The sequence below is a fragment of the Myxocyprinus asiaticus genome, chromosome 13, assembly GCF_019703515.2.
Source record: "Myxocyprinus asiaticus isolate MX2 ecotype Aquarium Trade chromosome 13, UBuf_Myxa_2, whole genome shotgun sequence".
Lineage (NCBI taxonomy): Eukaryota > Metazoa > Chordata > Actinopteri > Cypriniformes > Catostomidae > Myxocyprinus > Myxocyprinus asiaticus.
In genome coordinates, this window is record NC_059356.1 from 43,612,065 (window position 1) to 43,630,250 (window position 18,186).

At 40.3% G+C, this 18,186-nt stretch overlaps 1 protein-coding gene across 4 annotated transcripts in view; it reads left to right on the forward strand.

The window, feature by feature from the left end:
* The window catches only part of LOC127450222 (rho GTPase-activating protein 17-like), a 54,405-nt gene that overhangs the window by 28,532 nt on the left and 7,687 nt on the right, over positions 1-18,186 (forward strand). For 3 of the 4 annotated variants that reach the window (XM_051714123.1, XM_051714121.1, XM_051714120.1), the window contains exons 5-17: positions 283-394; positions 483-559; positions 826-943; positions 1,887-1,955; positions 2,454-2,535; positions 3,005-3,132; positions 7,064-7,175; positions 8,275-8,356; positions 8,847-8,927; positions 9,230-9,343; positions 10,369-10,460; positions 12,177-12,312; positions 16,202-16,438. In XM_051714123.1, the coding sequence (XP_051570083.1) occupies positions 283-394; positions 483-559; positions 826-943; positions 1,887-1,955; positions 2,454-2,535; positions 3,005-3,132; positions 7,064-7,175; positions 8,275-8,356; positions 8,847-8,927; positions 9,230-9,343; positions 10,369-10,460; positions 12,177-12,312; positions 16,202-16,438 (1,440 nt within the window). The remainder of the gene's footprint in view (positions 1-282; positions 395-482; positions 560-825; positions 944-1,886; positions 1,956-2,453; positions 2,536-3,004; positions 3,133-7,063; positions 7,176-8,274; positions 8,357-8,846; positions 8,928-9,229; positions 9,344-10,368; positions 10,461-12,176; positions 12,313-16,201; positions 16,439-18,186) is intronic. The other variant, XM_051714124.1, reaches the window with a different exon arrangement.

Sequence of the window (18,186 nt, forward strand, 5' to 3'; positions counted from 1 at the left end):
ATCATCCTTGCTGGTCATTGAGCAATATTGCTATCAACCAGTACGATTTTAGGGTGTAGTTTAGATGTAGCAGAGGCTTGAACACCATTCCTATCATCAACCTATTATTTCCCTCTGATTTTAGGAATAGGTTATTGTTGGGTTAGGTTTAGGGCTATGATTGTTTTATACATATGATGTTCCAGGACCATCAAAGGATGTTGAACATGTCCAGAAACTACTCTACTTGGCTCAGTCACTAACAGTAATGGAGCATGTGCCTTTACGTTTTTGTGTCTGCAGAAAAATGATGGAAGTTTGCGGAGAGGCTGAAAGCAAACTGGCCTATGAGCAGAGCCAACATGAGGTCCAGCTGGAGAGAGATGTTCTAGACCCTCTCAATCAGCTAGCAGAGGTATGTAATGCCAGAGACCTGCACGTTACCTGCTGCTACTTAAACATGTTATGTAATGTAGGTGACATTTCTGTCTTTGTGCTTGAAGGTGGACGTTCCTAATCTCCTGAAGCAGAGAAAGAATTTAGCCAAGCTTGTGTTGGATTATGATTCTGCAAAAGCCAGGTGTGTTTATAAATTAAATGACACACATGCAATAATTGAGCAGTACATCCACTGCATCTAAATGACATCAGACGCTTCAACCGTAGAGGATTTCAGCAGGTTTAAGTTACATCATCTTTAGCCATTGATAACATCAATGAGTTTTCATGACATCATCTTCAGCCATACTATAACTACACCAGATCCTGCTGTCCGATTGCTTGAATGAGTCTGTCTAAAAAATGGCATTGGCTTATGGCTAATAGATGAAATCTATTATAATACAGGTATTACCAGGCCGCAAAGGTGTTCCCTTCAGCCACAAACGCTCAAGCAATGGCTGCCAAAGTTGACACACTTAAGGAAGAGATGGATGACGCCCAGATCAAAATGGAAATATGCAAGGTAGCCAACTGTACACATTTGGGTAAAGTTGTTTCATGTTTTATTGGGATATACAGATGTTATTGGGGTAAACTGTGTGAATGAAAGGCAGTTAAAGGGATGGTTCAACCAAAAAGAAAAATTCTTTCATACTTTACTCACCCTCAGGCCATCCCAGATATGTATGACTTGCTTTCTTCTCCAGAACACAAGTGAAGATTTTTAGAAGAATATTTCAGCTCTGTAGGTCCATACAATGCAAGTGAATGGTGGTCTGAACTTTGAAACTCCAGAAAGCACATAAAGTTGCATAAAGACTCCAGTTGTTTAATCCATGTTTTCAGAAGCAATATGATAGGTGTGGGTGGGAAACAGATCAATATTTAAGTCCTTTTTTACTATAAATCTCCACTTTCACTTCCACATTTTTCTTCTTTTGTTTTTGTGGATTCACATTTTTCGTGCATATTGCCACCTACTGGTCAGGGCTGGTCAAAGGTGGAGTTTGATAGTAAAAAAGGACTTAAATATTCTGAAATATTATTAATATAATTCAATATTTCTTACCCTCACCTATCATATCACTTCTGAAGGCATGGATTTAACCACTGGAGTATTATGGATTACTCTTATGCTGCCTTTATGTGCTTTTTGGAGCTCAAGTTCTGGTAACCATTCACTTGCATTGTATCGACCAACAGAGCTGAGATATTCTTCTAAAGATCATAATTTGTGTTCTGCAGAAGGAAGAAAGTCATAAACATCTGGGATGCATGAGGGTGACAGAATTTAGTAATTTAGTAAATGACAGAATTTAAATTTTTGGGTGAACAATTTCTTTTAAGTGGGGCTAATCTAAGATGGAATAGAAAGTTAGACTAATCAGATGAATTAATATATATTACTTTAGAACTTTTTTTACATTGTTTCAGACATTGAGAACATATTGAATCTCTTTCTCTAGGATCAATTGGCAGCAGACATGTACAACTTTTCCTCCAAGGAAGGAGAATATGCTCGCTATTATGTCTTGGTAAGCCATCTCGATGAGCTTTACAGGAGCTTGAACAACACACACCAGCAAGCTGACAGGTCTAAGACAAATATTCTCTTCTAAAGTTCGATTAATACTGGAGGGATTAATCTTAAATTGAAAATTAGATTTGCTTTCCATAAAGGAATACCAGTGATGGCAAGGCAGCAAAAGAATAGTCTTAAAGTTTAAGGTTAACTTTGGTTTTTGACTTTGGTAGGAAGAATCAACACACACTGTCACTGTGCAGTGTAAAGTTGGCTATAATTGATTAGATATATGCAAGGAAGACAAGACCAATCACAATTCACTATGCAAATAGATGTAAGATAGATGACAAATTGTTATGTGCAAATATCCAGTGTGGAACTAGATCAACAATAGTCATGGGATAGATGAATGGGGAAGATACTTTTTTTACAGTAAGTCACAAATCATGTGTTTACTTCTCGTATAAAAAATTAATAAAAAGGCTAATGTTTACATTTGTCCTGGCAGTTATTAGAAGCACAAGCTGAATACCATAGAAGAGCTTTGGCTTCCATCGAAAGCGTCCTACCCACCATACAGTCCCAGCAAGGTGAGATATTTACCCTTAACTTCCTTTACAACACATCACTTTTGTATGGAACACTCACATCTTGCTTAAAACACTTAATACAGAGAAATCTGACCACATGCCACTTAGGAGGAGGCATTGCTATTGCTAATTTTTAGGAGTCAAACCATATTTGGAACATGTGTTTTATGTTCTGAAACAGAGACTAAATGTATCCTCTCTCTGATCTTTAATGTTCAAACCAACACCCAACGACTCACATCTGAGAATGATTTAAATTGTAGTGGTTCATGTGTTTCTATGAGGTTAAATGGGCAAGAAACCACTGTAGATCTTGCTAGTCATCAACAAGCCATGAATCAATAATTCAATAGTCTGGTGGCCAACACTTTAACGTATCCCATTTTACATGCTACAGATCTTCCATACACATCTCAAACTATATGGTTTATTCCTCTAGTCTCACTCTCCCTCTCTTCATCTGACATAGATAAATGGACGGAGAAGCCAGCGTTTGGCACCTCTCTAGAGGAACATCTGAAACGCACTAGCAGAGAGATCGCTTTGCCCATAGAGGCCTGTGTCATGATGCTTCTGGAGACCGGCATGCAGGAAGAGGTATTTCATCCTTTTTAACAACACATGAGAACAGATAAATTCACTGTATGTTAAAAGACGTGTCCCATTGTTAATGGATACACAGCAGCAGATGGTTGTCATTTTAAAGGAAGTGTTTAATCTTTCTGTCTTTGCACTATTTTGCAAAGGGCACTTTAGTACAGAATCTTTTTTTTAAAGGAAGAATGAATGAAGGGATGAAGTATTATTGTTTATTTTACTAAGCAATCAAACTTTTGATTTTCGCCTGGTGTTTAAAACAGGCGTAAAAATCCCATAGATTTACATTGAAGGAGGGAGCCATATCTAAGGTTCAGATTATCATGGAGACCCTTTTGGACTCTTTTGACTTTGGCCAACCACCTAGCAGCCAACCAGAACTTCCTAGCAACCGCATAGCAATGCCCTTGGAACCACCAGATCATTCAAACAACCACATGGCAATGCCTTAACAACCACTCAAAACACCTTAGCAAACATATAGCAACGTCCTGGCAATCACCAGAACACCCTAGCTACCACATAGCACACTAACAACCATTTAGAACACATCGGCAAACACAGAACAACGTCCTGGCAACCACCAGAACACCCTAGCAACTGCATGGCAACAAACAGAACAACTACTCAGAACACCTTAGCAAACACAAAGCAACACCCTGGCAACCACCAGAAAACACACAGCAACATCCTGGCAACCACTAGAACACCCTAGCAACCATTAACAATGCATTGACAACTATTCAGAACAGCTCAGCAAACACATAACAACAACCTGACAGAACACTCTAGCAATGACATACAGTAGCAAAAACCTAGCAACCACCAGAACACCCTAGCAACCGCATAGCAATGCACTAATAACCATTTAGAATGCCTTAGCAAACACTTCACAACTTCCTGGTAAAACACCTTAGCATCCAAATAGCAATAGCCTAGCAACCACCAGAACACCCTAGCAACTACATAGAAATGCTCTAACAACCACTTAGAACACCTCAGCAAACACATAGCGGTGTCCTGGCAACCACCAGAACACCCTAGCAGCTGCACAGCATCACCCTGGCAACAGCATAGCAACACACAACCTCTCAGAACATCTCAGCAAACACATAACAACCTCCTGGCAGAACACCCTAACAACCACATAGCAACACTCTGGCAACCACCAGATCACCCTAGCAACCTCATAATATCACCCTAGCAACCACCAAAAAATCATAGCAATTGCATAGCAATGCACTTACAACCCATCTGAACATCTCATCAAACACATAACAACGTTCTGGCATAACACCCTAGCAACCACATAGCAATGCAAAAACAACCACTCACCTCAGTAAACACAACATCCTGACAACCACCAGAACACTCTAGCAACCACATGGCAACAAACTAACAACCACTCAGAACACCTTAGCAACGCCCTGGTAACTACCAGAGCACTCTTGCAACCCATAGCAACACCTTAGAAACTGCCAGAACAATAACAGCCCATAACAAAACCCTGGCTGCCACCAAAACACTCTAGCAGCCGTATAGCAATGCACTAACAACCACTCAGATCACCTTAGAAACATATAGCAACAAACTGAAAACCACCAGAACACCCAAGCAACCCATAGCAACACCCTGGAAATCACCAGAACACCTTAGCAACCACATGGCAACAAACTAACAACCACTCAGAACACCTTAGCAACGCCCTGGTAACTACCAGAGCACTCTTGCAACCCATAGCAACACCTTAGAAACTGCCAGAACAATAACAGCCCATAACAAAACCCTGGCTGCCACCAAAACACTCTAGCAGCCGTATAGCAATGCACTAACAACCACTCAGATCACCTTAGAAACATATAGCAACAAACTGAAAACCACCAGAACACCCAAGCAACCCATAGCAACACCCTGGAAATCACCAGAACACCTTAGCAACCACATGGCAACAAACTAACAACCACTCAGAATACCTTAGCAAACATTAAGCAGCATCCTGGCAACCATCAGAGCACCCTAGCAACCACATAGCAAGACCCTAGGAACTGCCAGAACACCCTAACATCCCATAATAACACCCTGGCAAGGCAACCACCAAAACTCCATAGCAACTGCATATCAACACCATGGCAACCACCAGAACACCCCAGCAACTGCATAGCATCACCCTGGCAACCACCATAACATCCTAGTAACTGCATAGCAACACACTTACAACCCCTCAAAGCTTCTCAGAAAACACATAACAATGTCCTGGCAGAGCATAATAACAATCACATAGCAACACCCTAGAAACCACCAGAACACCTAGCAACCACATAGCATTACTCTGGCAACCACCAAAACATCCTAGCAACTGCATAGCAATGCACTTACAACCCCTCGGAACATCTCAGCAAACACACAATGTCCTGGTAGAGCACCCTAGCAACCACATAGCAATGCACACACAACCACTCAGAACACCTCAACAAACACAATATCCTGACAACCACCAGAACACTCTAGCAACCCAGAGCAACACACTGGCAAACACCAGAACACCCTGTCAACCACATGGCAACAAACTAACATAACACATTAGCAAACATTTTGCAACATCCTGGCAACCACCAGAGCACCCTAGGAACTGCCAGAACAACCACCAAAACACCATAGCAACCGCATATCAACACCCTGGCAACCACCAGATACCCCAGCAACCGCATAACAATGCACTAACAAACATTTAGATCACCACAGCAAACACATAGCAGTGTCTTGGCAACCAACAAAACAACCTAGCAACTGCACAGCATCACCCTGGCAACCACCAAAACATCCTAGTAACTGCATAGCAACACACTTGCAACCCCTCAAAACATCTCAGGAAACACATATCGTCCTGGCAGAACACAATAGCAATCACATAGCAACACCTTAGAAACCACCAGAACGCCCTAGAAACTGCATAGCATCACTCTGGCAACCACCAAAACATCCTAGCAACTGCATAGCAATGCACTTACAACCCCTCAGAACATCTCAGCAAATACATAACAATGTCCCGGTAGAACACCCTAGCAATGCACACACAACCACTCAGAACACCTCAGTAAACACAACATCCTGACAACCAACAGAACACTTTAGCAACCCAGAGCATCACCCTGGCAACCACCAGAACACATTAGCAAACATTTAGCAACATCCTGGCAACCACCAGACCACCCTAGCAACTGCATAGCAAGACCCTAGAAACTGCCAGAACACCCTAACAGCCCATAACAACAGACTGGCAAGGCAACCACCAAAACACCCTAGCAATCACATAGCAATGCACTTACAACCACTCAGAACACCTTAGCAAACACATCGCAATGTCCTGACAATCACACATATTATGCCTAGCATCATGATGGCAAGTTTTGCCTGGGCAAGCACTAATTCTTCAGAAAAAAACAAAAAAAATTGTTCATTAACTAATTATTCTAGAATGTCCATTTTTCAAAACTTATTCTGAAAGGATAATTGAGCTCATTTAGTTTAGATAAAAATTAGCTTTTAGCTAAAAAAATATATATATATTTTTTTAATGTAGCTTTTTGTCGCTATTATTTCAAGGCAGAGCTACAGATAAGATCTATATGATCGTAAACAATCTATTTGTGAGAGTGAGTCTGTGGCTGTACATCAGCATAATTAGCATCCACTGCTTCAGTTCTCCTTTTTTTTTTTTTTTTTTTTTTAACTAAACACAGACAACTGACACTAATATTAGCACTAAAACGAGACAGTCATTTCCCTTTGAAACCTTCACTGACAGAAATGAAAACAGCCCCTGGCAGCATTTTGAATCATTTTCACACATCAGCATTTCTTGGGTTCCAGTTTATATTTTTACTGTACATTGTATGGTCTTGCACGTTTATAACATTTCCTTTCGTGACAGGGTTTGTTCCGTATCGCTGCTGGGGCCTCCAAACTCAAGAAGCTAAAGGCGGCACTGGACTGTTCCACCTCCCAGTTGGAGGAGTTTTATTCTGACCCTCACGCTGTAGCTGGTACGTTCTGCTTTCCATAAGCTAAATCATAAGGAGGTTTACATGGGTCATTTGTTTGTACAGTACCTATATTTGCATTTAGAATGACTTCCCAAAATGTGACTGTAGAGCCGAGGAGGGCGGGGCCGGGCTGGAATGAGACACACCCGGTCCCCAATCAGGCTGATTGGGGACCGGGTGTGTCTCATTCCAGCCCGGCCCCGCCCTCCTCGGCTCTACATCTCTCTCTCTCGAACTGTCGTCCCTGGCTGCCTTTATCCCTCGCGCGCCCCATCAGGCTGATTGGGGACCGGGTGTGTCTCATTCCAGCCCGGCCCCGCCCTCCTCGGCTCTACAGTGACTTAACTGTGCTTGGTTATCTTGTTGATCATCCACTCATTACAAAACTAGAATTCTAGCACAGAGTTGTTTTGAAAGCTGGAACCTTTCAGTTCTGTCCACAACCCTGGTGAACCACAAAAATAGATAGAGCTTTGTAATGCAAGAGAGGTCTTGCAACTCAATTAAACAGGATGCCAACAGCCACAGTAATTTGATAATTAATCGACGCATTTGAATGAGTGGTGAGACATCTTTAAGGTGTGAAGATCTGTCAGAAGCTTGAAAATGTACATTATTTAAAGTCATAGTTCACCCAAAAAGGAAAATTCTCTCATCATTTACTCACCCTCATGCCATCCCAGATGTGTATGACTTACTTTCTTCTGCAGAACACAAACAAAGATTTTTAGCTCTGTAAGTCCATACAATGCAATGCATCTTATTAGCTCCAAAAATCACATAAAGGAAACATAGATCTGTTTCTCAGCCACACCTATTATATTGCTTCTGAAGATATGGATTTAACCACTGGAGTTGTATGGATTACTTTTATGATTTGTTTGGAGCTACAAAGGTCTGATCACCATTAACTTGCATTGTATGGCCTTGGAGAGCTGAAATATTCTTCTTAAAACCTTTGTTTGTGTTCTGCTAAAGAAAAGAAGTCACACACATCTGGGATGGTATGAAGGTGAATAAATGATGAGAGAATTGTAAGTTTTGGATGAACTATTCCTTTAATGTTGATTATTGCCATTGTTTACTCATGGTTATGTAGGAGCCCTGAAATCTTACCTGCGAGAGCTGCCTGAACCTCTGATGAGCTACCAGCTGTATGAAGAGTGGATCCAGGCCTCAAAGTAAAGCACATTTACACAAGTCTCTCTCTATGTCTGTTCAAGTATTAGTATAAAAATGCACTGCTAAAATATTTACAACTGCACTGACAAAGTTGAAAAGAAATATTAACTTTACACTGGATTTACCGCATGCCAATTAGGATTAAAGTATTCCAGGTGTGGCGATCAGAAACATCACATTGAACTGAAATTTCAATGGCATGTTGCCTGAGAAAAAGTCACAATATTCAAATTTGTCATTTTTCGAATGACCTACCACTGCAGGTATTACACCGATAACGTATTAATTTATGTTAATACCTTTTGTTGTCATTGAGTCATGACTTCCAGATTATTTTCTGGGCTTGGACCCTTATGTAATAATTTAAGGTGTGGCCAGTGAGAGAGCTGACCTCAGCTATTGGAAGCTCATATGTTTGACTCATCCCTTCATGTGGCAGTTAAAGACTTTACAACTCAAAGGGTTTCTCTTGACTTTTCTCTTCTGCAGTATTTCTGACCCCGATAAAAAACTTCAGGCTCTGTGGGTTGTATGTGACATGTTACCAAAGGCCAACAAGACCAATTTTAGGTTTGTGAAGTCGTATCTGCTTGTTACCACTTCAAACTAAACTTTAAAGTCAACATGAAATCAAAATTGAACCTATTTACTATGTGCTTGATTTATCAGTTCACATTATTCCACAGGAAAATTCTTATTTTTGTAATGTTCCATTAAAATGATATAACTTTTCTTGTTGATAGATATCCTATTTCACTTGGAAATGTCACATTACGAAAGTAAAATGGGTTGTGAATGCTGTTTCACATTGACTTTAACATTAAACAGTAGCAATTATTATGACTGTAACAAGCTAATCTTTGTCTTTGAAGGTACTTAGTGAAGTTTCTTGCCAAGCTTGCTCAGGAAAGTGACATCAATAAGATGACAGCGAGTAACATTGCCATCGTACTGGGACCCAATTTACTGTGGGCCAAGACAGAGGGGTGAGAAACAAGTCCAATCGCAATAGAGCGCAACAGTGCCCGCCCACTTATTCAGCCGTCTTGGTTCCGGAAGTATTTTCTCCATTCATTTCTTCCATAGACTTTTAATAAAATCCTTTATAAATGAGTTGTAAGCCATGAACCAAACCAACCAGCTCCGGGGTAAATCACAACATCACAAACTTTGTTTTGAGGCAAAAAAAGTATTTGAAAATCAGACAAAAAGACAAAGGTACAAGGCTGTGTACTTACTGTCTTTCATGAGGGCATGGACTACAATACCATGAAGCATTGAGAATAATGTCATTGCATAATAAACTATGGTAAAACTATTGATTTTAGGTTGTTTGAAAGTATAGAAACAATATATTTTATGTTTGTTGCAAAATATTCCCATATGTACAAATAAAAAAGTAGTTTAAGGGTGAAGAGACATCGACTCGATTATGTCATTCACAGTGCGTCATGGGAGTGGGTGGTCACTCTGAGGCACGTTTCGCAGGCTTCGTTGGCCGCGGTTCTTTGATTGGTGAAGATTTCTCTGCTGGACCATGGGTAATGTAGTTGTTTACCATGAATTCCGCTATCAAACACAATGTTTAAACAACGAAGTTGAAATAACGCAGATGGATGGCTTCAGCGGAAGCATATACCATCGATGAACAACCTCATAGCTCACGGTAGGTCTGCCTCTAAAAGTTTATAAGTTATCGTTGAAAATCAGTTCGTCGATGGTATAAGTGAATGGGATTTTTACTTCCGGAACCATACTGTTGCCCTCTATTCACTTACATGCCCAGCATGAAAACACTATTATGATACCCATATTGTCTTTGCAAGCTTTAGAGTAGATGGTTTACTTGTCATTTACTTTAACGATGGAATAAAAAAAAAAAGAATTATTTTTAAGTAAAATATAAACATCAGATAATCAGCTTTATCAGCTTCATTTCCATGATTATTCTCTTTTAGTAATGCAGATGTGTCATATTGACATGTTACATGCAGTTATGTTCTTTTCTTAGGTCCCTTGCTGAGATGGCAGCTACTACCTCTGTCCATGTAGTGTCTATAATTGAACTAATAATCCAACATGCAAGCTGGTTCTTCCCGGAAGGTGAGATTACTATTCACTATAGCCCCATTCCTAAACCTAGCAAGCTGCCTAGCGGGTTACTGTATACAAAGGCAGTGACCCTCAGGCAGCTACTAACCAAAATGAAACCTCATAAGTGGCTGATTTGTGGTTTTTATTGGCAGCAACTCTGTTAATGGTGAGTCAAGCAGCATGCCACGCAATTAGCACTTATCTCATGAAGTGTACGATTCAATTCAAGCTCTTTATTATCATTGTACAAGTGCAATGAAATTATTGTCTTCCACTGGCTGTTGCATAAATTTAGAAAAGAGAGTAGAAATTAGACATAACTAAAATGGGGGGATGGGGCGGGGACGGAGGAATGAGAGTTCAGCCTGGAGACAGCTCTGGGGAAAAAGCTGATCCTTAGCCTGGTGGTGCATGCATTGATTAGTCTGTACCGCCTTCCAGAAGACAGGAGGATGAACAGACCATAGCCTGGATGGGTGGGGTCTTTGATGATGCGCAGTGCTCTGGTCTGGCAGCGCATGTTTAGGTCTTTAACGGCTGGTAGCTGGGTGTCAGTGATGTGTTGTGTTGTGCAGTCTTGACAACATGTTCAAGGGCTTTGCTGTCTTCTGAGGTGCAGCTATCATACTAGACAGTGATGCCGTATGTTAGGATGCTTTCAACTGTTCATCTGTAGAAGTTTTCCAACAGTCAACAGGGGAGGTGGAGTTTTTTGAGCCTTCTAAGAAAATAAAGGCGCTGATGTAACTTTTTAACTAGTGTAGAGGTGTTGAGCGTCCACGCGAGGTCCTCTGTGTTGTGGATGCCAAGGAACTTGAAATTTCTGACCCTTACCACTTCGACCCCACTGATGTGTATGGTGGAGTGGTCTATGGCTCTGTGCTTTCTGAAGTCCACAATGAGCTCTTGTAGGAGAGACTTGATTTTATCAACTCACAGTAGGAACCGTTTTCAGGGTAGATGTCATTTGATGCGACTGAAAACAAGGGTCTGTCCAAGAATAGTCTTACTGTCTGTCAACCCATGTTTTTGCAACTGTAAAAATGGCTTCTTTAGAGTTTGACAATTAGCAAGCTGCTAAGCTAACAACACAATACTGTTATAAGCACCAAAATACATAGGACACACAAATATTGGACGAAATAGTTTTTTGGCTAGATTGAACTATTTTTATCGCTACTTTCCAGTACTAATAAAAAATACTACTAAATTAACATTTTCCTTCATCTTGGGTTGGATTTTATTTTTGCTGAGCTTATTGCATTCATTCTGAGATGGCCTTGTAGGGGAAGGATGAATATAATACTGTCCTTTTTTCGTTTTCTTTTTATTTGGCTTAGACAAGGTATCTTTTAAGGTAACACTTTTTCTGCTTACTGTTGTTAACAGCCTTTGCATTGAGAATGTGTGCCCACCAGGGGCATAGATTCCAGTGGTGATGGGGGGGAAGTAACCCTCCAAATAATCAAAACAAGCAAGTACAAACCCCCCCCACCCAGTGTTTATACCATGATCAATAGAAGCATGTAAATGCTTCACGTTGCAACCCCCCCATTGTTCAAGCAAAATCTATGCCCTTGGTGCCCACAATGCCTTAAAATGTAGAGGTGGCTCACTAGGTTTTGGATCAAAGCTGTATGTCTTATTGAATGAAAGGTCAACATTCTCAACATGTACCCAGTCATGGCCATATCTATGTCCACTATGTCCTCTTTTCCTCTCCAGACGTGGACTTCAATGTTTCAGGAATGTTTGCCTTGCCTGGGTGTCCGGGTACCCCTGATTCTGAAGCAGGATCTATAGACAGAAGGCGCCCAGGCAGCCAGGGGTCACTAGATTCTGACATCTCCCGCAAAGACAGGTACAGGTCTCATCCCCGCGTTCACAGAAGCAACTCCAGTTCCACAGTTGTTTCTGCATCCTATGTAGTGGCTAGTGAGTCAGTCACAGTTAAAGCAGATGGTCTGAGATTGGAAGTGGGGGCTATTTAGTATTTAGTGCATCAACATGCTTTTTTTGTTTAGCTGTTTTGTTCTGTTTCATTTTGAATTTGGTTTAGTTTCATTTCGGGTTTTGTTTTGTCTTTTGTTTTGTCTTTCAGCCATTTCTTATTGTATGCTTACTGAAACCAATAAACTGTATGCTTATAGCTATGTATAAAAGCATCATTGAAATATGTAGAGATTATGAACTGGATGCCAAAGTCAGAGAACGTTTTTGACATTTAAAGTTCTAAAACATTTCATACAGTATCTACCGGAACAATAAATGGGTTTGTAACAAAATTATTTGAATTCCATTAATTCAAATTTTGGATATGAATTGAGGGTTAAAGCCGGTAGTGTACAGTCATGTTACCAGTGCTCTCAGAAGCTCGGTATGTTCTGAATTATATCTCCCCTCCCACAGGCAGTCATACCATTCTCTAGCTCAGGGAGGAACAAAAGTTCAGAGATTAAGAAAGTAAAAGGTATTTTTCTTTTAGGTGTAGGGCAGTCCTTCAGTTCAACACTCCTAATGTATGTCACTGTGCCACGGTAGAGTGCTGTCATTTACTGGAGTATATGTAAAATATATTTATTAGGGCTGTCAATTTAACATGTTAATTTAGTGGGATTAATTAAATAAAAATAATTTAAAATGATTCATATTTATATATAATACATTTTTAAATAATAAAAAAATAAATTGTTAAAAAATTAAGGCAATTAATCATGCCCCTGATCTGTACATAAGTTCTAAGTTGCCGAATACAATACCTAATATTGTGTAGGTCCCCCTCGTGCCACCAAAACAGCGCCAACCCGCATCTCAGAATAGAATTTTGAGATGCTATTCTTCTCAACACAATTGTACAGAGCGGTTATCTGAGTTATTGTAGACTTTATCAGTTCAAACCAGTCTGGCCATTCTCTGTTTACCTCTCTCATCAACAAGGCATTTCCATCCACAGAACTGCCGCTCACTGGATGCTTTTGAGCAGCAGTTCTGCGGACGGAAATGCCTTGTTGATGAGAGAGGTCAACAGAGAATGGCCAGACTGGTCAAATTGCATGAGCGGGACCTACCCAATATTAGGCAGGTGGTTTTAATGTTGTGGCTGATCAGTGTGTGTATATATATATATATATATATATATATATATATATACATATACAGTGCATCCGGAAAGTATTCACAGCGCTTCACTTTTTCCACATTTTGTTATGTTACAGCCTTATTCCAAAATGGATTATATTCATTATTTTCCTCAAAATTCTACAAACAATACCCCATAATGACAACATGAAAGAAGTTTGTTTGAAATCTTTGCAAATTTATAAAAAATGAAAAAATGAAAAAAATCACATGTACATAAGTATTCACAGCCTTTGCCATAACACTCAAAATTGAGCTCAGGTGCATCCTGTTTCCACTGATCATCCTTGAGATGTTTCTACAACTTGATTGGAGTCCACCTGTGGTAAATTCATTTGATTGGACATGATTTGGAAAGGCACACACCTGTCTATATAAGGGCCCACAGTTAACAGTGCATGTCAGAGCACAAACCAAGCCATGAAGTCCAAGAAATTGTCTGTAGACCTCCGAGACAGGATTGTATTGAGCACAGATCTGGGGAAGGGTACAGAAAAATTTCTGCAGCATTTAAGGTCCCAATGAGCACAGTGGCCTCCATCATCCGTAAATGGAAGAAGTTTGGAACCACCAGGACTCTTCCTAGAGCTGGCCGCCCGGCCAAACTGAGCGATCGGGGGAGGTGACCAAGAACCCGATGGTCACTCTGACAGAGCTCCAGCGTTTCTCTGTGGAGAGAGGAGAACCTTCCAGAAGAACAACCATCTCTGCAGCACTCCACCAATCAGACCTGTATGGTAGAGTGGCCAGACGGAAGCCACTCCTCAGTAAAAGGCACATGACAGCCCGCCTGGAGTTTGCCAAAATGCACCTGAAGGTCTCTCAGACCATGAGAAACAAAAATTGAACTCTTTGGCCTGAATGGCAAGCATCATGTCTGGAGGAAACCAGGCACCGCTCATCACCTGGCCAATACCATCCCTACAGTGAAGCATGGTGATGGCAGCATCATGCTGTGGGGATGTTTTTCAGCGGCAGGAACTGGGAGACTAGTCAGGATCGAGGGAAAGATGAATTCAGCAATGTACAGAGACATCCTTGATGAAAACCTGCTCCAGAGTGCTCTGGACCTCAGACTGGGGTGAAGGTTCATCTTCCAACAGGACAACGACCCTAAGCACACAGCCAAGATAACAAAGGAGTGGCTCCGGGACAACTCTGTGAATGTCCTTGAGTGGCCCAGCCAGAGCCCAGACTTGAACCCGATTGAACATCTCTGGAGAGATCTGAAAATGGCTGTGCACCGACGCTCCCCATCCAGCCTGATGGAGCTTGAGAGGTCCTGCAAAGAAGAATGGGAGAAACTGCCCAAAATAGGTGTGCCAAGCTTGTAGCATCATACTCAAAAAGACTTGAGGCTGTAACTGGTGCCAAAGGTGCTTCAACAAAGTATTGAGCAAAGGCTGCGAATACTTATGTACATGTGATTTTTATTTATTTATTTATTTTTTAATAAATTTGCAAAGATTTCAAACAAACTTCTTTCACGTTGACATTATGGGGTATTGTTTGTAGAATTTTGAGGAAAATAATGAATTTAATCCATTTTGGAATAAGGCTGTAACATAACAAAATGTGGAAAAAGTTAAGCGCTGTGAATACTTTCCGGATGCACTGTGTATATATATATATACATATACTCTATACTTCCAGCAGTCTGATATTTCTGAACAACAATCACACATCCTGGGATAAAGTGATATTTCACCAGATATCCCAGTATTGTAAGTCATCTTTCCTACCTCTCGTATCATTCTACAGTATCTACAAGTAAGTTTCTAAAATAATTTCATACAACAAATATCTATTTAATGTTCATTTATTTGGCAAGTGGATAATGAGCAGTCAGACAGGTCATTTTTGCAATATAAACACTTTACAGAACTCCGATGCAACCTTGAGGTGGAATTCAGCTGTTTCTCTTCTTCTTCTTCTTCTTTTTTTTTTTTTACATATTAACATAATTTCAGCTCAAATCAATATTTCATGTACATTTATTAATTTAGTAAGCAGTCGTGTAATAAACAGGATAATCTACAGTCAGCCGTTCTTTATCACAAAATTAATCCCTTTAGGCTGATGCAAGACCTCTCTGCACCATCCAGCGGTTTGATATTTTAGAAAAAAAGACCACACATCTGGGGTAAAGTGAAATTTCACTTTATGCTATATATTAATAATGTAGTTTGAACTCTTATTATTAGTCCTCTGCATCGGGTTCCTTTGCGATAATGACCGGCTGACTGTAGATTATCCATTAGATATTAACTTGTTGTTTATAGAACTGTTAATATCAAGTAACTGACATTTCAGACACATTATGTATTTTTGCTCCAGCAACAAAAACAACACTCTTGCTTGGGTAATTTTGCTTAGCACTACTATGTACTGTACATACTGTATGGTATGTATTATAGAATAGAATGATGAGTTGGTGTGTTGCATTCCTTAACCACAAAAACAATTTCTAAAGGAAATTCCAAATATGTCTCCTTGGTTGCCATTTAAGTGTTCAGGTTCCTGTCCCTCTCCTCTTTCCTCTCTGTGGAGACTAATACCCACTGTCACTGTCTGGTGTGAATGTTTCACCCTGTCTCCCCTCTTCCCTGTAGCCCTGCTAACAAACACCCGGAACACGCCATTCGTAGAGCTGGCACAATAAATAAAAAGCAACACTCCATTCCTAACTTCCAGCCCCCTCTCCCTCCCATTGATGCTGGGGTGGCTCCCGTGTTTGAGCCCTCCCCTCAGTCACCCACCGGTGGGGGTATGGAGGCTGGACAGGGGGGAATTGTGGTGAATCAGACCCAGCAGCCTTTAGCTCAGCTGAACCCTGCTACGGAGAACAGGTAAGGATTGGTGCAACTTCAAAATTCATCTGCCTCTCAACGCCAACCGCCACCAGATGTCAGGAGCCGGCTAATCTGTCAATGTCTTTTTGTGCAGTTCTCTTGATTATTGCTTCAAAACGATCAGCTTTAAATCAGAAAATTATCATTTCAATCAAACAGCTAATAATTTGGTACGATCACAGAGAAAGGTAATTTACCTGTGAAGATTCAAACGTCCATGATGGCGATAATCAAATGCAGTAATGTTGTCTGTCTTGTCTAGTGCACATCGTTTTTTTTGCAGATTTATTTTATTGCTTCGAAACACTGCTTAAAGTAAGAAAATGCTCACATGATTTGGATGGTGTGGTGCAGGGCTAGTTAAAGCTCAGAGCTGGTAACTGTAAGGTTGCTGGTTCAAGCCCTTGAACAAAACACTTTACCCCAGATTTCTCCAGGCAAGGTTATCGCTATAATTCATGGGGCCTGGGTCAAATTTGTTTTGTAAAATGCACAAAAATGCACAAACAATGCAATGTTTTGATAAAACCACACAACTGCAGTGTTAACACCTTTTCTAGGGAAATTGTCTTACAATTGGCTTTCTTACTGTTGTCTGGCTATTTCAACACACACCAAAAATACACACATTAGCTTTAATGCATCTTTGAAGATTATGATTATCAGATGTAGTTACTGGGGAGGATTCCAGCAAATGGCAAGTCAAGGATGCTTATTAGAACATCACTGCTTGGAACAATAAGGCTGTATCACAAGAATCTCATTTAAGTCAGGTCCATGATCTTTTTCCATTCTGGGATCTGTCTCTTTTCTGTTGGATAATACTGTATTGCTTGAGTTTGTGTGGCCTATGTACCTTGCTTTCATCCAGTACTTGCGCTCTCTTTCTTCGAAATATGTACTGCATGCTAGGAAATGCTCTGCTAACTAACTGTGGTTTTCATTTAGGGATTATGTGAATTTTTAGACCGTTAAAGGAACATTCCAGGTTCAATACAAGTTAAGCTCAATCGACAGCATTTGAGACACAATATTGATTACCACAAAAATTTACGTTGACGTGCCCCTCCTTTTCTTTAAAAAAAGCAAAAATCCGGGTTACATTGAGGTGCTTACAATGGAAGTGAATGGGGGCCAATTTCTGAACATCAAAATACTCGCTTTTTCGACAGTTTAGTCACAAGATATAAACAAACATGATATTAGTGTGATAAAATCACTTACTAGCCTTTTCTGTGTAAAGTTATAGGCAATTTTACAACTTTGTTGCCATGATGATGTAATGTTAACAAACCAAAAAACCCTAAAACCACTATAAAAATTACAATTTACAGCTCAAATAATACATGAGTTTTAACAGAAGAATTCATGCAAGTGCTTTTATGAAATTATAAGCTTCACATTTCTGCCTTTAAACCCTCCAGAAATTGGCTCCATTCACTTCCATTGTAAGTGCCTCACTGCAACCTCAATATTTGTTTTTGGTTTTTTTAAGAAAAGGAGGGAAGAGTCGAAATACATTTTTGTGGTATTCAACATTATGCCACAAATGCTGTCAATTGAGCTTAACTTGTATTGAACCCGGAATATTCCTTTAAGGAAATGCAGTTTCCTTTTAAATTCCTTTTTATCGTTTTTCTATGTATGTATACGCTAGATGGACATATCTGACCGTTACATAGTGTTGCGCTGTTTTTTTCAGAGTCTCACGCAGGAGCGCCGTGTTTAACGGCATGTCTGGTTAA